Source organism: Lytechinus variegatus, chromosome 7 (assembly GCF_018143015.1).
Source record: "Lytechinus variegatus isolate NC3 chromosome 7, Lvar_3.0, whole genome shotgun sequence".
Taxonomy (NCBI): Eukaryota; Metazoa; Echinodermata; class Echinoidea; order Temnopleuroida; family Toxopneustidae; genus Lytechinus; species Lytechinus variegatus.
In genome coordinates, this window is record NC_054746.1 from 36,433,454 (window position 1) to 36,456,188 (window position 22,735).

Below are 22,735 nucleotides of genomic sequence, written 5' to 3' on the forward strand. Positions count from 1 at the left end.
TACTTATTCATGATTACACAAATTTGATTTTTTAATGTCCGTAATGCTCGCATTATTTGATCAGTGCATGTCTCTGTTAGGTCAGTGTAACTGGCAACAGAGCGCGCTCACTCAGTGATTACAAGGCCCTATATAAACTATATAGGGCCTTGAGTGATTAAAAAAAATTGCTGATCCCCCGCCCCATGCCGTGGCCCGCGGTACGCCACTGCACTGTGGACATATCAATGACAATAAAATATTTCAGTCATCCCCCACGCGCACGGTATACCCGGTACGGTATATACCATCAACACGGATTTATGCCAGTGGCCACATAGCGCGGGTAATCCAAAATCTTAACTCGTGAGCGTGGATGTTCTTATTTCAAAGCACAACGGGGTGCAATTTCCTCATGATAGGTTCAAAGCAATCAATGAGAACACGGGATCTTTTTTGAGGCTAGATGTTTCGGCCCGGACTTGAATTCAATTCAGGGTTGGAATCTCTCTTGATTCAGCTTCCTCAGGCGGCGCAGGCCCGCCCATCTCCAGCAAAAGGAGCAAAAGAACCGGGCGGCGAGAGCTCTGGCGTCTGGGGCCCGACCAGCCAGCTAGCAGAGCCTGAGGACAGATATTGGCCGAAGCTAAGAAGTAACGGCATCTCGCTCCGGCCACTAGCTGAGCTACCAGTACCGAGACTGCTGAGGGCTGCCTTTCATCATTTCAAACTATTCGAAGATGGCGAGTAATGTGCCCAGTGCTACTGCTAGAAGTAGAAGCAAGAGAATGAGGCGTCCCAAGATGTCGCCAGACTTTGTTTACGTAAGATTGACACTTTAATGTGAATGCTGAAAATGTATATCTGACTCCTGAGTACCGGTAAAATTTGAATTAGCCTCAATTTCCCCATGATTTTTCAATGTAAGGTTGCTTTAAGTCTTACTAAAACAGATGGTCCAACAATAACAGGATCAAAAGTTAGGGAGATCAGTGAAAATACTGAAATGTTACTTATAGAATTTGTATCTTGAACTCAGTCAGAGTCCAAGTACACCTTGATGTGTAAACAGTTTATAGGGTAAACTAAAAGGGTCTGTACAAGGAGGAGGAAAACCCGGGGGGGAGGGGGGGGGGGGGGGCACTCGTCCAAAATAATGGTGAGGGTGTGCCTCGGGCGAGACAAAAAACGGGGGCCTTGGAGGAGTTGGAGCGGGCTTATTGTATAAAGTCCGGGTCCTCGGAACTACAGACGATTTTGGAAACGGGGGTCCTTGGAACGGATCGCCAGCGTGTGAGTGTGTAAATGCATTCCTATGGAACGGTCATGGATGATGATGCAGCTAGCGCGGCCTCCGCTGGATGCGCTTGCGGAGAGCTGAGGCGATGGTAGACAGCACTCTGCGGCCACTTTCACCAAAATTGCAGCTCATTGTAGCAGATCATTGCGATCGGAACGGCGTAACGAAAAATATGCGATGCTTTGGAGCGGACTTCTTTCTTCTCGATAAAAAGAAAATGCTATGCCTTGGAGCGGCTTTCTTTGTTCCTCTTCTCAATAAGACAAAAATGCTATGCCTTGGAACGGAAATTTGAGTGTGAAAATGCTAGTCCCCTCCACAGCACATACCCACTATGCATTATATACTGAGTTCCCCCCCCCCCCGGGGAAAAACCCTAGGGCCTAACTTTAGGCCCAAGTTTGTATAGATCTAGAATCTAATGATAATATGATTTATATAACATCTTGTCCATTTTGATTAAATGCTTAAGGCGCTACGAAGAGAGCAAAACATCAAAATAAAGAGAACTAAGAGAAGTGCAAGTAAAGGTAAATTACAAATGAGGAAAAATGTCTATCGTCAAACCTATTACCTGCTGGTGAACAAATGCCTATACCTTTACCGGTAAGTGGGATGAGAAACTTTGAAGTTTTACAATGTACTGTATGAATGAAAATGGTGTATTTCACAACAAGGGCATATCTTAATTGCCATGGGTCAGCACATTGTCATTTTTTTGTTCATAGGAACAAAATTATGAAATACTGGTGCAAGCAGAAATTTTTGGGCCAGATGATACAATACATATGAGACAAAGAATCCTTTCAGCATTGATATTGAAAGTTGGTCCATTAAATTTTTGTTCAATTGTAGTTTTCGGATTTCCCAGAATTTCCTCTTTTTCATTTCCTGAACCTTTCCTGGAAAAATCAAAATATCCCAGAATTTTGGGAGAAATGGAAACACTGGGTTTGTTTTATAGAAATCAATCTACAGTTATAAAACATTGTCTACAAAATTGTAAGGGAGGGAAGAGATGATGAAGCTAGAAAAGGAAGGAATATTTTTTTTTTAAGAGGAAAGTGTGGCATTTTCATGTTCAGGGTTCTGACTCTTGCCTTTGAAATGAGATGGTAAGAGGTGTTTGAAAACTGATCGGCAGTAGTGTAAGGATGCTCTCATCTGCAACTCTACAAGTTTGCATATTGGTTTTAAGTGTATGATCATGGGTAACATGCACTTATTTTAATGTCATTTTTACTTGGGGCCTGTGGATGATAACATCGGATTTATAAAGTGCACTTATCCACCTTGTTAGGTGCTCAAGGTGCTTATATTACCCCGACTAAGCTACATGTAGTCTATCTATTCTGGTGCTCACTGCTTTTAGAGGAATTACTTCCTAATGGTATGGGGGGGCAGTCAAATATTGCTGTACTGTTCTGGTGCTCACAGGTTTTAGAGGAATTACATCCTAATGGTACGGGGGGGGGGGGGGGGGGGCAGTCAAATATTGCTGTACACATGCGTTAAAAAAAACGTTTAAAGGGGTGTGTTTTTTTTCAGTTTTGGACGAGGGCCGCGCGTGCACATGTTAAGGGTATCAAAAACACTGATTTGAAAGACTGGTCAGTGGTCAATCGCGGGCTCAAACGTATTAAGGCCAGGGTTTTTTTGTTTTTTTTTAGATTTGAGACTAGCCAAATGTGTTAAGGGTATGTTTTTCCCCATGGATATATTTTTGTCTATTTATGCTTATTGTTAGCAAGTATAAAATTAGTCATGACTGTTGATTATTATGGGGGGGGGGGGTTAGAGAGAGAGAGAGAGGTAAGTAAAACTCAATGATTAATGGGCCATACTACAAATTAAATTGTCACATGAACTGCAAAAAATAAAAAATTACAAAATTTCAAATATATATATATTTGTATATTGTTTTTGTAATAGTCTGAAACAAATGAAAAAAGATTGAATACATGTGTATTTGAGTTAACAATCTACATGATATTTGCTCACGGCACTCTGAGTAAGTGTACTGAAAGCACCAATGTCATGTTCTGTTATAGGAATCGCCTGTTGCTGCAAAAAGGAGAAGAAAACTTCAGTCAGCTCAAGAAACTATGAAAAATCCCACTCGCTCCAATGGAAAAAAGAAGACAGGATTCAAAGATCTTCCAGCTGAAATAATTGTTCAGATCTTGAAATACTTACCTCTCAAAGGGCTGGTTGCAGCTAGTGGTGTGTGCAAGAAATGGAGAAAGCTCTGCAAAAACTCATCACTGGTAAGTATTGACTGGAAATAACTTTCTTATAGAACACTAGAAATGAGGAGAATGAAACTTACCACTCGAGCACATATTTTTTGCCAAGTTTTATTTGACTCTTATTTGGTGCAGCTTTGCACTAACCTTTTGAGAGCCATAATCAATTTTTTTATAATGTAAATGTATCCCAACCCCTTTTAGAAAATCCCGGATCTACCCCTTGGTTTAAACATGAGAACTCGGTTTGGGGATTTTCTGCAAATGACTCTAACATCAGAAGAAAAAAGAGTTTTCTCTCAGTCTAGTAAAGAGTTCATGCAACAGTCCAGTAACATCATTCCAGTGTGATTTAAGCAATGATGACCATTTGAAAGGCTCACAGATTTTAGTGTTTCCAAACTCTGTATGAGGCTGGGAAATTATGAAGATGCATGAAACCCCAAGCCTGTATTGTGTATTGCTGTATTGTACTTCAGGGCAATTCCATAAAATATGTATGTCCGACCCCCTATATATATAGGAAATTTTCTGTCTCTAATTTCTTGTTCTTTTGACAACTGGTCTGAAATGTTCTCAAAGAACCCTGACTTGGTCAGTTTAGGAAGTGAAGTAAGACTTAAGAAAAATGGGGTGCAGACGTACAAAAAGGTTGATCATTTTATGGAATTGTCCTTTAACATTTCTTTACAAATAATGATGTGGTTTTGGCTTTAGATTTGATTTTTCAACTAAATTGATATTTTGAAGTATATCCTGTAACTATTGTAAACCTGGCTCATTCAGGTCATCATTTTTATCATCATTTACAGTGGAGATGTGTATCATTCAAAGGAAATAAAGTTGAAAGATTACGACCAAAGTTCTGGAAGAGACTTGAAAAATTTGGTACAACCTGCTTGGTGAGTATTCATGTTCAGACCCAAAATATCAGGCTTGAAAGCATTGACCATTACTTGAATAAAAAGTGCACTCTGATCAGGCCTGACTGATGGAAAGTTGCAAGAAACTTGCAATCCATAACAAATCTATTTGGGGATTCCAAATCAATAATATAACATGCAATTAATTGCAAATAAACGATAGGTTTTAGAATTGACGCATTGCATTCTTGATAGGGAAAGTTCAAATGCAGTCGTATTTCAGCATTATCACTACAAATACATTCTTATTGCAAAATGAAGGTTTTGGCAAGAAATTATTTGGACTTGTCTCAAAAGGTCAAGAAACTTTCAGGCTTCCAATTTGGCACTTGATAATACAGTCAGTTTTGTCTCGCCTGCATAGGAGAGTGAGACCATTTTTGTAGGCGCCACTTTTCAGATGGCTGCGTCATCAGTATTGAAATCTTAACCAAGATTAAGTTTTTGAAATGTTAAATAATTTAGAAAGTATATGGGCCTAGTTCATGAAAATTGGACACAATGGTTATCAAAAATTACTTAACATCCTGCTAGAGGTCAAAGGGCATTTAGGGTAAATGAACTTAGACCATGTTGGGAGAATCAATATCAAATTCTTAAAGGACAAGGCCACCACAACAAAAAGTTGATTTGAAAAAAAATCCAACAAGCAAAATACTGAAAAATTCATCAAAATCGGATGTAAAATAAGAAAGTTATGACATTTTAAAGTTTCGCTTAATTTCACAAAACAGTTATTTGAACAATCTGGTCAGTATGTAAATTGGCAGACTGATGACGTCACCCACTCAATATTTCTTTTGTATTTTGTTATATGAAATATTCTAATTTTTTCTTCCTTGTCAAGTGAAGTAAAGTTTCATTTCTCCCTGAACATGTGGAATTGCCATTGTTTTAACTGTTTATGGTTAAATTAAGTTGGTCCTTCTTGTCAAATCTGTAAAAATTGAAGTATTGTATTATTCAAACAATAAAAAACAAAAGATACAGTGAGTGATGGACATCATCGACTCTCTCATTTGCATATCACTGAGTTGTGCATTTAACTGTTTTGTGAAAAATAAGAGAAACTTAGAAATGTCATAACTTTCCTATTTTACATCAGATTTCGATGAAATTTGCAGCATTATGTTTTTTTTATTTTTCTCTATCGATTCAAATCAACAATTTTCTGGGGTGGACTTGACCTTTAAGCAAAGATGAAAGGTTATGTTTTTGAAATGTCATCATAACTTGAAAAGTATATGGACCTAGTTCATAAAACTTGGACTTAAGGGTAATCAAGTATGACTGAACATCCTTCCTGAGTTTCAGATCACATGACCAAGGTTGAAGGTCATTTAGGGTCAATGAACTTTGGCCATGTTGGGGTTATTTGTTGATTTCCATCATTGCTTCGAAAGTTTATGGATCTGGTTCATGAAACTTAAAGGGGAATCCAGCCTTGGCCATAAAATGTTGTGTTGGGAAGAAGAAAAATGAATTAAACAGAATGGCAAAAGTTTGAAAGAAATCAGACAAGCGATAAGAAAGTTATAGCTGCTTTAAAATTGAGATCACTAATATAGTATGTAGATTTCAAATTGGCAACTGTGTAAGTAAATTATGACAAGGGGCAAGGACAACTTTCCCATAGGCCATGTACTTTATTATCAGGGATTTGTGGTTTTCCCCCAAGTACCTATTCCCCTTGGGCAGTAATCTAAATCTAATCCTGGGAGTATATTGTTTTATGTCCTCACGTAAGAAAAATATAATTTGAAATAAAACTTATGGGAAAAATGACATTTTAGCAATAATATGTATTGGAGTTCATGGAAGAGTAGTCCTTGCCTTACATCACTATGACATCCCATATGCGGCCAATTTGAAGTCTCCATGGGTATAGTGATTACCAATATTTACAACTTTTAAAAATTCATAACTTTCCTGTTGTTTGTCCAATATTGTTCAAACTTTCACCTATTAACTTGTCTGATTTTTCTTTTTCTTATAAAAACAAGTCTTTATTTGGGTTGGATTCCCCTAACTTAACAGAAGAGTAATCAGGTATCACTGAACATCTTTTGTGAGTTTTTGTGAGTTTCAGGTCACATGTATGACCAAGGTGAAAGGTCATTTAAGATCAATAAACTTTGCCCAAGTTGGGAGTATTTGGGTCATTCCATTCCAATTCACCCAATGAATGTGCAATTTTGCACCCGACCCTCTCAGAATTTGTTGTAATCTGTTACACATAAAATTCCCCATGGCCCAAGCACAAAAAAAAAATGATTAGTCCAATCGGTCTATCGGTTCTCGCGCTATGGCCCGCCCTTTTCTCCTTGTTTTGACAAAAATGGGCATGACCAACTTTCAATGGCCATTGCGTCATAACGTGTTGACCAATTTTCACGAAACTGATACCATTCAAAACAAAATTCAGAGAGGAATCCAAAACATGTATCAAATAATGTATTGGAGCAATTTATGAGGTCATGACCTTTGACCTTAACTTTGACCTTGAGTTTGACCCCCGGACAAATAATTTTTTAACTTCATTTTCGTGTATGTTAATTATTAGTCTGATATTGACAAAATATGCTAAAACCAATGATTATATTTTATTTCTTCACTTTTTAAAACTCTTCCAAAGATACCAATTATCTGATCTGAAATTTCACTGTAGTGAATTTTATGTGTACCAATTTACAACAAAAACTGAGAGGGTCGGGTGCAACCACTGGGGAATCCAGATGGAATGACCCAATTGCAGAATTACCATAAAAACTTTGAAAGTTTATACATGTAGATCTGATTCATAAAACGTGGACGTAGGAGTAATTATTATCACTGAACATCCTGTGCGAGGCCATGTTGGAGGTGATTATTAAATTGCTATTATAACTTTCAAGTTTATGGATATAGTTTGTGAATTGTGGACATTGGGTAATCAAGTATCACTGACGAGTCTTAGGTCACATGATCAAGGTCAAATGTCATTTAGGGTCAACAAACATAGTATTGTATCATTATATGAATGGTGTTTTTTGTGAAGAATTATTTTATAGTTTTCAAAATCAGCACTGCTGCTATATTGAATTGCTTAATGCAGGTGAGACTGCCAGAGGTGCTCCACTTGTTATCATAACTCTTAAAGTATATGGATCTAGTTCATTAAACTTGAACTTGAACATAAGAGTAATCAGGCATCAGTGAACATCCTGTGTTTGTTTCAGGTCACATGACCAAGATCAATGAACTTTGGCCATGTTGGGGGGTATTTATTGAATTGCCATCATAACTTTGAAAGCTGATGGATTTAGTTTATAATGTGGATATAAGCGTAATCAAGTATCACTGATTGTCTTGCACAAGTCTTCTGTCACACATTCAAAGTCAAAATTTATTTAGGGTTAATGAACTTAGTATTTTATCATTTTATGAATGGTGTTTTTTAAATAATTATTCTGTAGTCATTTTCAAAATCGGCTCTGCTGCCATATTGAATCACGTCATACAAGCGAGACTGCCAGAGGCACTCCACCTGTTAAAGTTTTTGCAGCTTTTTGAACATCTTTATGAAAATATAAAATGCTTCGTAATATTTCTATGAAACGACTGCCTTTCAAAACATGTGTTTGCATTGGATGATTGCATATTACAAATTTTTCAAGTTGTCAAGATTATTGAGAGGTAATCGATGTTTGCCCCCCCCCCCCCATACTGTAATGGGGAGATCACCCCTTGCCCCCTCCCCCCCCCCCCTGATTGAGGCATTTTTTACACTCCTTTTTTTACTCACAGAAAATTCTGCACAGTATTTTTTTTATCAATGCATTTCATTTCATTATGTCCATGAACAGTAGGAGGATCTAAAAATTACACAAAGTGAGAAAACAATAACAATAAGGGCGTGTTAAATCAGAAAGATAATATGAAATTTAACACCATATTTTACACTTTTTGTCTCGCCCACCAGAGGTGAATGCGAGACTTGGGGATCCAAATGTCGTCCGTCTGTCATCTGTCCGTCGTCGTCCATCCGTCACAAACCTGTAATGACACATAACTCCACAACCGTAAGTCACTTTTCAACCAAACTTGGATGGTAGATGGACTTGGGGTACCTGCATGTTATGCCGCAGTCGGAGGTCACATGGTAAGGTCAAAGGTCATTTTCAGGTCAATGTTAAAGTTTACATGCAAGACTCTCTTATGACACCTAACTCCGCAACCGTAGGTTGCTTTTCAACCAAACTTGGATCATAGATGTACTTAGGCGACCTGCATGTTATGCTGCAGTCGGAGGTCACATGGTAAGGTCAAAGGTCATTTTCAGGTCAATATTAAAGTTCACGTTCAAGGCTCTTATGACAAGTGTTATTCCAACCCAGTCATTTCACAACGAAGTTTTTATATAATTCTCTTGAGTGCCCTCGCAAATCACGATATTTCTGATTATTTTCATAAGTGGATGAGACACAAAATTGCTTTTACCTTGTTTCAGAATACCATCCCAGGGCGCAGTATTAGAAGGAAGGTATTATAAGAAATACAAATTTGGATGTCCATTTAAGGTCTATAATAATCAACCATAAGCCTTCCAATCATTTCCGAACTTGCAATTAATTGAAGTCTACTGCTTACAACCAAAAATCTGAATTGATTTGCTGTTATCAATCATTGGCATTTGAAATAGAAAATTTGAATAAATTTGACACACACAACCTAAATTGTGGTCTTGTGGTTAAAGACTCGTCTTTCAATCTGAAGGATGTGGGTTTGATTCCCAGCCATGGCATGTTTTTCATCAGCGATAAATTTACCCACATTGTGCTGCACTCAACCCAGGTGAGGTGAATGGGTACCCGGTAGGAAAAAATTCTTCAAATGATCTAGTGCCCGATCAAGCTAGCCGTGCCAAAGCCAGGGTAATAATTACATAATCTTGTTCGGCAGGGCCGGCTGGGAGAACAGTTTTTAGAACTGAAGTGGCTACCCGGGGTAAAATATTACATCATTATTATTAATTATTATTAATACAGTGGGTGATAATCACATCTTTTTATCTCAGGATCTTCATGACTGTCTTGGTTCTGATATTTCATATGTTAATACAATCAATGCCATTGTAAAGCTGACCAATGTCACAGCACTCTACATAGACAACATTGAAAAAGGAGACCTTGATAGAGTTGTAGAGAAGATGCCTCAACTCAAGATTCTCCATGTCATATGCCTTCTACCACCAAGGTAAAATAATTCACCGTAAATATAATTTTTATAAGAAAATTGTTTTTAATTGGTATAATTCAAAGGAAGATCATTGATTGTTGTGGTTTATTCATTGTGGAAAGTATATAACATTATTGATAAAAACAGCCTGTCACATTACAAATGTAATAAAGTATGGTAGGAACATAGGTTAAAATCCTAGTGAATTATTTCTTTTCATGCTACAAATTATGAAGAAACTTATCTAGCACATGTACATATAAGTGCTGCTATGTATACAATTTGTATTCCTGTATTAGTCATGCAAAGTTTAGGGGTATCATGATTACAAAGCTTTTTCCTAGAATGCATTGCATTTTTTTACCCCAAAACCGACAATAAGTCGCCCAAAATGAAATATGAGATTTTCAATGAGCTTGGATAAGCACATCCTAAGCTTTTGAATGTATTTAATTCTGCAAAATTCATCAACAATAACCCACACAGGTACTTGATTTAATGTTGAAGAATCTAAGTAAAAGCTTTCAAAAAAATACAGAGATAACAAGGTTTAAATCACAAGATTCACTCAAGCATGAGATCTGCACACTGTGCATTCTTAGTGAAAGTAGTCCCCCCCCCAAAAAAAAAAAGAATTAAAAAATCTCTTTCATGTCATCTTTTGTTTGACTTTTCAGTATCAAATTTTAACAGTATGAAGAAGAAGAGTTATTCTTTCAGACTTTCTAAGTTATATAATTTGGAGAACAAATCATTGTTTTAGCTTTTTACAGGGAACCTTCCCTGGTGATTTATCATTGGTTTTTGGTCAACTGGTCACACTTTGGTTTATCCTCCCCCTTAAAACAGAGATATTAGGGAAAGAGAAGATTGCTTGGCAGTATATGATGTTGGCAAGATGAAGGTGCTGACTAATCTAGAGGAATTGAGGATGAATTCCTTCTACGGCTTTCAAGTACCCTTCTTTGCATTATCTGGAGGATTTGATGCATTAAGTGCTCTCACAAGTCTTAAGAAATTGGTAATTAATTTAAACCTTTGCTATTGATAGTTCATTTAATGTATCTCTATCCAGAGACACTCACCCATGATGAGGAGCTTCAGATATTGAGTGTCTGGGACTGATATCTCCCCCAGAGTACAACTCCCCTGGGGACATTTCTAACGTAACATCTCTCCATGCAATGACTGAATACAAATTTGGGCATATTATCTTACAGAAATATCTAATTTGTATGTTTTGGGTCTGAAAAAAATAATAGCCTGATCCTGATTTTTGCATTTTAGGGTCGATCAAATTGGGGTAACATAATTATTTTTAGGCCTAACTATATAGCTCATTGAGGGATCAACTTCAAACTTGGCTTTTGCAGATTGATGGGAGTGACTGATTGTGTTTTTTTTTTAGTGTTTAAAATTGCAAGGTAAAAACTGAAAGGTCTCATGGTGACAGATGTTGACAACTTGTGAAGTTAAGTTTGTGATATGACAATGGCAATACTATCAAGTTTTACAGTGCAGTCAGATATGCATCCAGTTTCATGTTCATCATTGGGGTCATTATTTAATCTGTCTGAAGATTTTTGTATTGTGTTTGTATGTTAAATCTTTTAGGTACTGACTAACTGCCATGGGTTAGAAGATGATGATTTAGATTTTCTAAAGACTCTACCATATCTGGAACATTTGGAGCTGGGAACTTGCACAGGTCTTTCATTTTGTCCTGTAAGTATTCAAATTCAATACAGCTAGATATAAATTCGCAATTAATAATAATAATAATATATGCAACAATTTTGTTAAACTTTGGTTCACAATACAGAAAACAGGAAATAACGAAGAGTTACCTCGAAATTTTCGGCTGCTAACTGCAACCTTTGTCAGCAATTTGACCTTGTGACGTAATGGTCGATGATCTGGTCGTAGACATTCGGAAGCTTGTATCGCCCCCCGTCTCTGTTGAGAGAAGGTCTGAATGCCCGGATGTAGATGATCTCTTTCACACCTATCTCGAAGTACCGCGGCTTCCTGTCCAGCACTTGTACTTTGTTGATGTCAACACGATTGCAAGGGATTCGATGTGGATGTGTTGAAGTGGGAAGAGGAGCTATGGCATCGATGTTCAAGGAATCTTGTCCTAAGGGAACATTCTGTTTCTCCTTTATATGATTCCTGACATAAAACCCCTGACAAGGAATCAAATACTAGTAAATAGGACCGGTGATATCCTTCTTCTCTGTCTTATCTTTCGGCGCAACCAAGTACTGTCTAAGAGTCCTTGTTGGTTTGTAGCACACCCTAATGCCAAATTGATCTGTACTTTGGGTGGCTTGGTGGGGTGATCCTATTTAGATGGAGACTTTCCTTTAGCTGAGTTATCGATCTTGTTGAAGACCCAACTAGGATAGCCGCACTTGGAGAGAGCCTGTTTAACGTGAGCTTTTTCCTCAGAAATGGTGACTGGATCCGTGATGACTGCTTCCGCTCGATGGAAAAGAGTCTTGATCACACCAAGCTTGTGTTCAAGTGGGTGATTAAAGGAAAAGTTCATGTATTGGTCGGTGTGCGTAGGTTTGTGGTAAACTTTGATATCCAAGTTGCCGTCTGGTAGAATAACTTTCAAAGTGTCAAGAAATGCATCTGCTGATATATGCCATTGTGAACAAAATAAGTACATCGCAGGCAAACATCCAACAGTGTCCCAATGTGGTCCACTGATAAGCGAGTCCTATCTTTCCAAGTGTTCACACTCTGAAGTTTGGATTTGATAATCTTCAAGGCCTTGTCGATAGGAACTGAAGTGAAAAGAGCTGTCACGTCATATGATCTCAGTTCCTCGTCTTCCTCATTCTTAACCCTAAATAGACTGGGCTATTTCGATGCCTAAGAAGACTGGGGGGCTGATTGAGCCCCCCCCCCCTTATGATGTCGGCCGTTGATCGCGCGATCGCGACAAAAATTGGCATGCGCATTACCCATGGCATTATCTACAATATTATAATATCAAATTCTGCGAAAAATCTCATTGCTCATTAATTATGCTAATTTATGCGTAAAATCATAAGTTTGCTCTAATTAATAAAATAATGCCTCTAAAATACTAATTTTTGTTTCACATACTGGGCAATTCCACAGGTTAATGGAAATGAGCTTAAAAATTCAAATTCAATATTTTCTTGAATTTTTTCATACTTTAAGTCCTTCATACATGATAGTTTCAGGAACAAGAAATAAAAAGTTTATTTTCATATGTATACTTTGGAAAAAAAAATGGTCAAAAGTTGTGTCTTCTATTGTGTACCAAAATACAAGAAAAATAGTGAAAAATGAAATATGCCTTATAACCATTTTGTTGTTGTCTCACCTGCGAAGCAAAGTGAGACTATAGGCGCCGCTTTTCCGACGGCGGCGGCGGCGTCAACATCAAATCTTAACCTGAGGTTAAGTTTTTGAAATGACGTCATAACTTAGAAAGTATATGGACCTAGTTAATAAAACTTGGCCATAAGGTTAATCAAGTATTACTGAACATCCTATTAGAGTTTCATGTCACATGACCAAGGTCAAAGGTCATTTAGGGTCAATGAACTTAGACCATGTTGGAGGAATCAACATCGAAATCTTAACCTGAGGTTAAGTTTTTGAAATGTCATCATAACTTAGAAAATATATGGACCTAGTTCATGAAACTTGGACATAAGGTTAATCAAGTATCACTGAACATCCTGCATGAGTTTCACGTCACATGACCAAGGTCAAAGGTCATTTAGGGTCAATGAACTTTGGCCGAATTGGGGATATCTGTTGAATTCCCATCATAACTTTGAAAGTTTATGGATCTGATTCATGAAACTTGGACATAATAGTAATCAAGCATCACTGAACATTTTGTGCAAGTTTCAGGTCTCATGATTAAGGTCAAAGGTCATTTAGGGTCAATGAACTTTGGCCGAATCGGGGGTATCTGTTGAATTACCATCATAACTTTGAAAGTTTATTGGTCTAGTTCATTAAACTTGGACATTAGAGTAATTAAGTATCACTGAACATCCTGTGCGCATTTCAGGTCACATGACCAAGGTCAAAGGTCAATGAACTTTGGCCGAATTGGGTGTATCTGTTGAATTACCATCATAACTTTGAAAGTTTATGGATCTCATTCATGAAACTTGTACATAAGAGTAATCAAGTATCACTGAACATCTTGTGCGAGTTTCAGGTCACATGATCAAGGTCAAAGGTCATGTAAGGTCAATGAACTTTGGCCATGTTGGGTTTTTTGTTGAATAACCATCATATCTCTGTAAGTTTATTGGTCTAGTTCATAAAAAGTGGACATAAGAGTAACCATGTATCACTGAACATCTTGTGCGAGATAGAGTAGTATTCAAAGTCAGCACTGCTGCTATATTGAACCGCGTGATGCAGGTGAGACGGCCAGAGGCATTCCACTTGTTGCAACAACATACCACTTTATATATTTCTGAAGTTTAGAAGAGTCAAATTACTTAAAATACACAACCGCTTTTCAAGTAAATTTGTAGTACTCATTCAAAAATAAATATTGCAACCTGCTCAGGTGATGTAACGTGAGTAACCGAAAAAAATGACTTTGTTTTCTGAGAGAAAAATTCTTCACAGTTAATTGGTGGGATTTTAAATTCTCTTCCTTCAAACAATCTTTGACACAGTGATGACTATCAAAATCATTAAAAAGTACAATTTTTTTATAAAATTGATGAAGAAAAACTGTAACGTGAGTAACCATCATGTAATGTGAGTAACCAGTAAAAATTATTCAGTTCGGTAACATTTTCTGTGGGATGTCAAGTTTTAAGTCTCATGGTGAGTTGTGAAGTTATTTTTGATTAATTAAAAGCAAAATGAGGGTACATCTCTTTGATGCGACTCTTTGTTCATCAAAATATCAGTGGTCATACAATCACACAAAAAAATGAATATTAGTAGAAGTATTCACAATGCGAGAGTGCATTAGTAAGACTTGGTTTTGATTAACCAAACTTTAAAGAGTGTTTGAACAACACATTGAATGCCCTTACCTGTAACCCTATCTAGGCCGGGGTATTTTGGGAGTTGATATGGCCCGGGGGGAGGGGGGGAGGGCTCCCAGGCCCCCCTTGAGATCTCGGCCATTGGCCGCACGATCACGCCGAAAATTTGCGTGCAGGTTGTCTTGGACATAATCTACAATACTATACAGTAATTTATTTCATGCAAATTGGTATTAAGCGATTATGCTAATTTATGCATAATTAGTAAGCGAAATCATACTTTTCCCTCCTACTCCCTAATAAAGCTCCAATTGTTCCAATTTTTGGTATAAAATCTCTTTTAGATGTTCCTAGCAATGAATTTTACACACATTATTGAATTTTTAATGACATGTGTGTTGTTAACCATACATGGACAAAATGTAACGTGAGTAACCATATTATCTGCACCCCAAGTAAAAACCATGTGTTCTTTATTTTTTTAATTATATACAAAGTTTGTCTCCCTAATATACTTCTTTGAAATGGATATGATCAACTTTCAGAAAAGCCTTGTATGAGGAGACTTTTCACTTTTGTTGACTTTTCATTTTATGCATGTCCAAATCATGTAACGTGAGTAACCGACACATTCCAAAGATTTGCCAGGAGCATAATAGAATTTCCCAAGTTTTGTTTTTATACGAAGGATAGTCAGACTGTGTACTTTGTTGTGATAAGGAGATGTTTAGTTCCTATCAATAATAATGGAGTTACAGCTCCAAGTATGAGTCAAGGTGTCTCCAAATGTAACGTGAGTAACCGTGGAATAGCCCTACTCTAGATAGGCATCTGATCAAATTTATGTTTAAAAAATTTCAACATCACATTTATTTTCTTATGTATTCTATTGTTTTCTAAATTTCTTATGTATTTCTATGTTTTTCAACTTTTTGTTTTTTATTGTTTTTTCAAAGGAAATTGTCAGGGACTTTATTTTGACTATAAAAAGATAAAATTAATTAATTTTAAGCAGTAAAAGGAAAAATAATGATTCATTTATGAATTTTGGCTAAAAACACTATTTGCATTGGATTTGTACACAAATTCACGTTTTTGAGTACGGTAATTTGGGGTCTGCATGCACTTACAAAATGTTGCGTAATTTCGGAACCGCGTACCCGGGGGGTCACCATTTTGGTCTCAAAAGTTGCGCAAGAGTTGAAAGTAAAAAGTCAGCGAGCGACCCGGTAAAAAAATTTCGAGCCGCAGATTTATCGCGAAAAAATGTTGAGGGGGGCTGAATCAGCCCCCCAGTCTTTTTTTTAGGGTTAATACATTCAGCAAAAGATTGAGAATCAGTTACATGGTGACAAGTCTGACCTACTAGAGGTGGCAGAATGTAGGCAAGATGCTTGGCACAGATATAAGTAATTGATCCAATACTACTTACAATCGGACGAGTTGGAATATTCGGTTTAGGGAGACCATAAAACTTAGGAGTATCTGTAGTTGGATATAACCTGCGATATACGTCTCTGTTAATACCACTGTCTCTCTATTTCTTGTAGAGCACTTACAAGTTCCTTCTTATACTTGCTTGTAGGATCCTTCGAACCAAGTTTAATGTTCGAACCAAGTTTCTTGTAAGTGTTGGTATCATTCATAAAAGATTCACATTTGCTGTTATAATCACAAGTGTTCAGAATAACCACAGTCCTACCTTTGTCTGCTGGTCTTGTCTTTCTTCAAATCGTTCAAAGCCTCAGTTTCTTTGTTGAGATTAGGCTTGAGTTTCTCGGTCGGTTCAGTAATCCCACCACTTTAGATCTCAACTCAGTAGCACTGCGTTCGTTCAACTTATGGCATGCAGTTTCCGTACTAGTGATGATATCAACAACGGGAACCTCTGTAGGCGCTACAGAGATATTAAGCCCTTTCACTAACACTGATAATTTAGAATCTCTCAAAAGACGATCAAAGCAGTTTTCACCCATTTATACAAGCTTCCGAATGTCTACGATCCGTCTACGTCACTAAGGTCAAATCGGGTCACATTGCTGATGAAGGTTGCAGTTAGCAGCTGAAATTTCGAGGTAACTCTTCGTTATTTTCTGTTTTTTTTTTTGTTGTGAACCAAAGTTCAACAAAATTGTTATCTTTTATCAACACAGATGAACTTTAAATTATATATGCAATTTATTAGGCACCATATCCATCTCGTAAGAGATGCTCAAGGCGCACAAGTGAAGGGGGCAAACAAATTTACATGTAACAGAAAATAACTGGTAAAATGAGTTAAAGAGGTTTGTTTTAATATTCTTATTTTATTTTATTCTTATTTTTTCATTCTTATTGAATGTAAAATCAAACAGAAGCGAATTTTGTATCCAAAGTATACAGTTAATATTGCTTATGGAATGGAATATGTTATGATGACATTTGGGCAGCAAGGAGTCAGATTATACCCAAATTTTATGTGGAAATTACATTCAAAATTATTTCAATGTATTTTAGCAGCATATCGTTCAAGAAACTATTTTTTAACAGCCAGCTCACTTCACTTCATGTAGAAGCCCGATAGCAAAGTATGGCAAGAAAAACAAAAAATAAACTTGTGATATTTGGCGGAAATGGTTATGTAAAAAAAAGATACAATATATCAGTGCACTGTGATGACATTTCGACCTGATTATTTTCAATGTCAATATTTAATGTGAGTAGAGCTATAGCAAGAATTTCAACTTGTGCTTTGTGCTCATAGTGATACATGTATATGTGCCACATTTAAGTTTGCAGTAAATATCCTCAGATAAAATGACCTTTCAGATCAGTATAAAATATGCTATCATTAAGCATGATGCTTAGTTTTTTAGGCCTAATGAAATACCTAAACTAACAAATTGAATAAAGTTAAAAAGTAGGGCCTACTCAACTTAGTAATGATGGATACAATCCCGGAGTTCTTGAGTACAACATGATATATTGCTGATTAAGAGCTGTGTACACCAGTGGTTTTTGTCTCACCTGCATAGCAGAGTGAGACTAGGCACCGCTTTTCCGGCAGCGGTGGCGGCGGCGGCGTCAACATCAAATCTTAACCTGAGGTTAAGTTTTTGAAATGACATCATAACTTAGAAAGTATATGGAACTAGTTCATGAAACTTGGCCATAAGGTTAATCAAGTATCACCAAACATCCTGCATGAGTTTCATGTCACATGACCAAGGTCAAAGGTCATGTAGCGTCAATGAACTTAGACCATGTTGGGGGAATCAACATCAAAATCTTAACCTGAGGTTAAGTTTTTAAAATGTCATCATAACTTAGGAAATATATGGACCTAGGTCATTAAACTTGGACATAAGGTTAATCAAGTATCACCAAACATCCTGCATGAGTTTCATGTCACATGACCAAGGTCAAAGGTCATTTGGGGTCAATGAACTTTGGCTGATTTGGGGGTATCTATTGAATTACAATCAAAACTTTAAAAGTTTTTGGATCTGATTCATGAAACTTGGACATAATAGTAATCAAGTATCACTGAACATCCTGTGCAAGTTTCAGGTCACATGATCAAGGTCAAAGGTCATTTAGGGTCAATAGACTTTGGCCGAATTGGGGGTATTTGTTGAATTACCATCATAACTTTGAAAGTATGTTGGTCTAGTTCATAAAACTTGGACATAAGAGTAATCAAGTATCACTGAACATCCTGTGTGCATTTTAGGTCACATGACCAAGGTCAAAGGTCAATGAACTTTGGCCATAATGGGGGTATCTGTTGAATTACCATCATAACTTTGCAAGTTTATTGATCTGACTTTTGAAACTTGGACATAAGAGTAATCAAGTATCACTGAATATCCTGTGCAAGTTTGAGGTCACATGATCAAGGTCAAAGGTCATGTGAGGTCAATGAATTTTGGCCACATTGGGGGTATTTGTTGAATTACCATCCTATCTCTGTAAGTGTATTGGTCTAGTTCATAAAACGTGGAAATAAGAGTAACCAAGTATCACTGAACATCTTGTGCGAGTTATAGTAGTTTTCAAAGTCAGTACTGCTGCTATGTTGAATCGCGTGATGCAGGTGAGACGGCCAGAGGCATTCCACTTGTTTAAGTCTTTCTAGTGCATTGCAGAGGATCTGGGTATGACATGGAATGATAACTCGATTTGAACCAGCTGCTAATGATTTGAGTACAGTGTTGGTTGATCTCCTAGGATCACAATTCTAACCCTCCATGCTTGAAAACTGCAAAATACTTGCATCTTTGTGTAAAATAGATAATTAAAAGCACATGTTTTATCTGTTCAGTTGACTGACAGGACTTAAGGAAGAATAATGTGAGGTCATTTCACACTTGGGGTAAAAAGTAAAAAATGTTATCTCATTCATGTTGAGTTTTCCATGACACAAGCTATCTTCTAATATTTTCTGTCTCAGCCTGGGGGAAAGGGAATCCCCTCAACTTGCTGGTCTCCAATTCCAAGCTACATTGAGTCCCAACATAGGTATTCAGCTAAATAGGTACAAAGAAGACAAGTTGAGCTCCTGAGTTGGAGTGTGTCTAGTGTGAAATTGAATATGGAAGTGATTTATTTATATTCATTGTTTTTTCTCTCCTCTCTTCAGGAACGCTCTTCATTGACTCAAGTAAGGAACCTTCGGTTTCTCAGTCTAACAAATGCTCATTGTGTATGTCCAGGAATTCCATGTGAATGCATCGGGCCATATCTGAGAGGGTTAAAAAAGTAAGTACATTTGATCCTGATCAAAACAGGTTCTCTCTGATGTAGTATTCAAAATTTATTTTCATTCTAATTTCTATGTAGTGTAAATAGTAAGAAAAATAATTTCTGTTGGTGACAATGATGGAACAAACTAGTATTTTTGTGGCAGTTTGAATGTAGGCATGTTTCTTAAGCAAGAAAGATAGCATCCACATTGCCAAGAAATGGATTGTTTGTCTTGTCAACTAAAAACTGAGAGATGATTCATATTCCGAATTTGTTTATAGAAAGGAGAGGGAAAATATTTTTTCTAAAACAAATGAAATCTGAAGTGAAGTTTGGCTAAATTCATGCAAAGCTAGATAGTGAAATCGCCTGACTGTGCAAATAAGGGTAAGATATTTCACAATGCAACAAACTTTTATTTAAGATAGTACACACGGCAATACACTTCTACCAAATATAATGAATATACAAAGTGCAGTTTACTTTCATTCTGCCATAGAGCTATTACAGAAGGAGAACCATCTTCCAATTCCTCTGTTAATCCTTTGTTATCGCTTCCTTTGGGCGAAGTCAGTCCTCCTGTTTAAATAGCTCTATGATTCTGCACACACTCTCCATAATGACAATGTTTAATGGGACTCTGTAGGTCTGGGGCCGTATTCTGAAAATTGTCTTAAGAGAAATATTCTTGTATCTTTAGAGTTACAATAAAATCCGTATTCCGAAAATTGTCTTAACTTTTCTTGTAACTTTCACTGAGCGCGTATGATGTCAGAGATATGATAATGCGTAAATGTATAATTGGCGCATATTATGTCTGTGCGCAAGATAAAATATCGAGTTACAAGCTATTCCGAAAATTCTCTTATCTTTACGTTCTCTTAACTTCCTTGGAAAATACAATAAAATTTACAAGAGGTGGGGGGCTATTGTAACTTATTGTTGCATGCGATATTTGCCCGTCTGCAATAATTATTTCTTGCTGCATCCCGCAAGAACATCATGTTTTACAAAAGGAGACATTCAAAAGACATTATAATGACGGATTGGTAGACTTTTCAGCAATTACAAATTGGTATTCGAGATGATGAATCTTTTCAGAGAAAATATATCTTTGAGAAGAGCCACGTGTATTTTTAGCACAGAAGCGCACAAGCATAAGCATCGTCAGGCGCAAGGAAATTACGCCTCATATCAACAATGCGCTTCATTATTTTTAAGAAGAGATGCTTCTATTGGTTGGCCTAAGCATATAACAAGCTTAATAATTGGTTGATGACAGAATATTGGGCGTGTCAGAGATAAAATAGGGGACGTCCTTACAGAGATAAGACAATTTTCAGAATACCAATTTAAGATCATTTTAGCGCGCTGTTATCTTGCTGACTTACAAGAAAAGTTAAGAGAAAAGTTAAGACAATTTTCAGAATACCACCCCTGATTCACTGGTTGCACACTCCCACGCAGACATAACAATACCTGACTGACTGTCTTGCAGCTGCTCGGAAGGCCGCTTGGACTAATGATTTATCTTCGAAAAACTGAAGCCTCGTTTCAGCCATTCCATTCACAGGCTGCCAATGCACCAATGCCTCCTCATATCATCAACACTGACATATAGGCTGAGGGAAAGTTCTGCTACCTGGGTAGCATCATTACAAGGAGTGGATCCTTGTGTAATGAAATAATGCAGCGCATTGGGGAGGCAAGTGTGCCTTTGGCCCACTTACAAAGAGACTTCGGCAAGTCCACAGCATCTGTTTGTCCACCAAGATTGCCTTGTTCAATGCAGTAGTAGTCCTGACTGCACTCTATTGCTGTGAGACATGGACCACTTGCCACTAACACATTACACTGCTGGAACAGCTTCACCAACATTGTTTGCAAGGATCTGCAATATTAAGATTCAGGACAGGGTGTCAGAGTGTAGGAGCTGCAGGGAATTGGTATTCATTCAAATATGAGGACCCATCTCTGCAGGCATAAGACCTGTTTGCCTACTCATCTGTCACATTGAAAGCTGTTGAGAAATCAGCAACTGAAAAGCAGAACACCACCTTAACCCTATAATACATGTATATAGCCTGACCTATTTTGAAACTGTATAGCCTGGAGGGGGGGGCTTTTTTGCCCTCCCGCCTTAGTTTTTGGTTTGTTAAGTGTGCGATTGTGCCGAAAATTGTCATGCGAATCATTCATGAAGTAATCTCCCACATTGAATAGTTGATTTACCAAAATCATTGAAATTTATGGACATTCTGTTCAAGATTCTTATCAAATATACATTCAAGAAATGGCAATCATCAAATTTCATGTATTTCATTGTGTTATAATTTCTTATGTGTTTCTGTTTTTTTGTATTTCATGTTTCTTATTGTTTTTTTTTATGGAAATCATCAACGAAACTATTTCAGTGATAAATAATATGAAATTAATTGCTTTTGATACATTAATTTTTGCCAAACACAGACTTTGCATTGGATTTGTACATTGAATCACCTTTTTGATTAACTTTGAGTGGGACATGCATATACACAATGTTCCGTAAATTTGGAACAGTGTACCCCAAGTCGCAAATTTGTCTTTAGATTTTTAATATCTTTTTTTCTACAACAGGTTGAGGAAGCTTTCCCTGATAATGTGTCATACACCCAATGATTTTGCTGAGTCACTTCGTGAATTACCTGAATTAAAGAGCTTGGAGGTCTGGCCTTGTATTGACATGTTCTTAGTTCCTTTTGGTGAAGGCAATTATGAAGAGAAGGTAATTTAAAAAAACCTATTTGTTTTAAAGTTTAATAGATAGTTATATTTTGTGTCAGATCTAAGTTTTATTTTTACTATATCTGCTGATAGATAAGGTTAGCTAAAAGGAACAAGTACTACTGTGTACGTTTAATAAAAGGCTAACTGTTTGATAAAAGTACAAACTAAATACGGTATACATGTGATTCAATATAGGGCAGGTCCAAGCTATTTGACTTGTGACATACGGGACATTTAGAGACTTGTGTTGTGTTGTGTGATGTAAGAAATAAATGCACAACAGAGAATCTTTTATGGATTTTGGGAGGCCAGTCATGCCCTCTTTATTCATGAAAAAAATTGGTGATCTGCAATTACATTAACGATGTAATATTTTAATTAATATGCACTGTGATGAACGGGACCAGACGAAAGTTGATTTGTTTGAAATAAAGTTTGTCATTAAAACTCTGTGAATTGGAATAAGATGGAAATCTCTCATCATTTTTTCATCTTGTATCTTATCAAGTTTCATTAGCCATGAATGAAATGATAGAACTCATTGGTGTTATTATGTAATAGCTCAAG

The 22,735-nt window shown here is 36.9% G+C and overlaps 1 protein-coding gene across 1 annotated transcript in view; it reads left to right on the top strand.

Annotated features, from left to right (window-relative positions):
* The first annotated feature begins 283 nt into the window (after positions 1–283).
* Positions 284–22,735, top strand: part of LOC121418122 (F-box/LRR-repeat protein 12-like) — a 28,520-nt gene continuing 6,068 nt past the window's right edge. The window contains exons 1-8 of the mRNA XM_041611824.1: positions 284–803; positions 3,331–3,546; positions 4,338–4,427; positions 9,505–9,683; positions 10,515–10,686; positions 11,280–11,390; positions 19,299–19,417; positions 22,019–22,166. Of these exons, the coding sequence (XP_041467758.1) occupies positions 720–803; positions 3,331–3,546; positions 4,338–4,427; positions 9,505–9,683; positions 10,515–10,686; positions 11,280–11,390; positions 19,299–19,417; positions 22,019–22,166 (1,119 nt within the window). The 5' untranslated portion in view covers positions 284–719. The remainder of the gene's footprint in view (positions 804–3,330; positions 3,547–4,337; positions 4,428–9,504; positions 9,684–10,514; positions 10,687–11,279; positions 11,391–19,298; positions 19,418–22,018; positions 22,167–22,735) is intronic.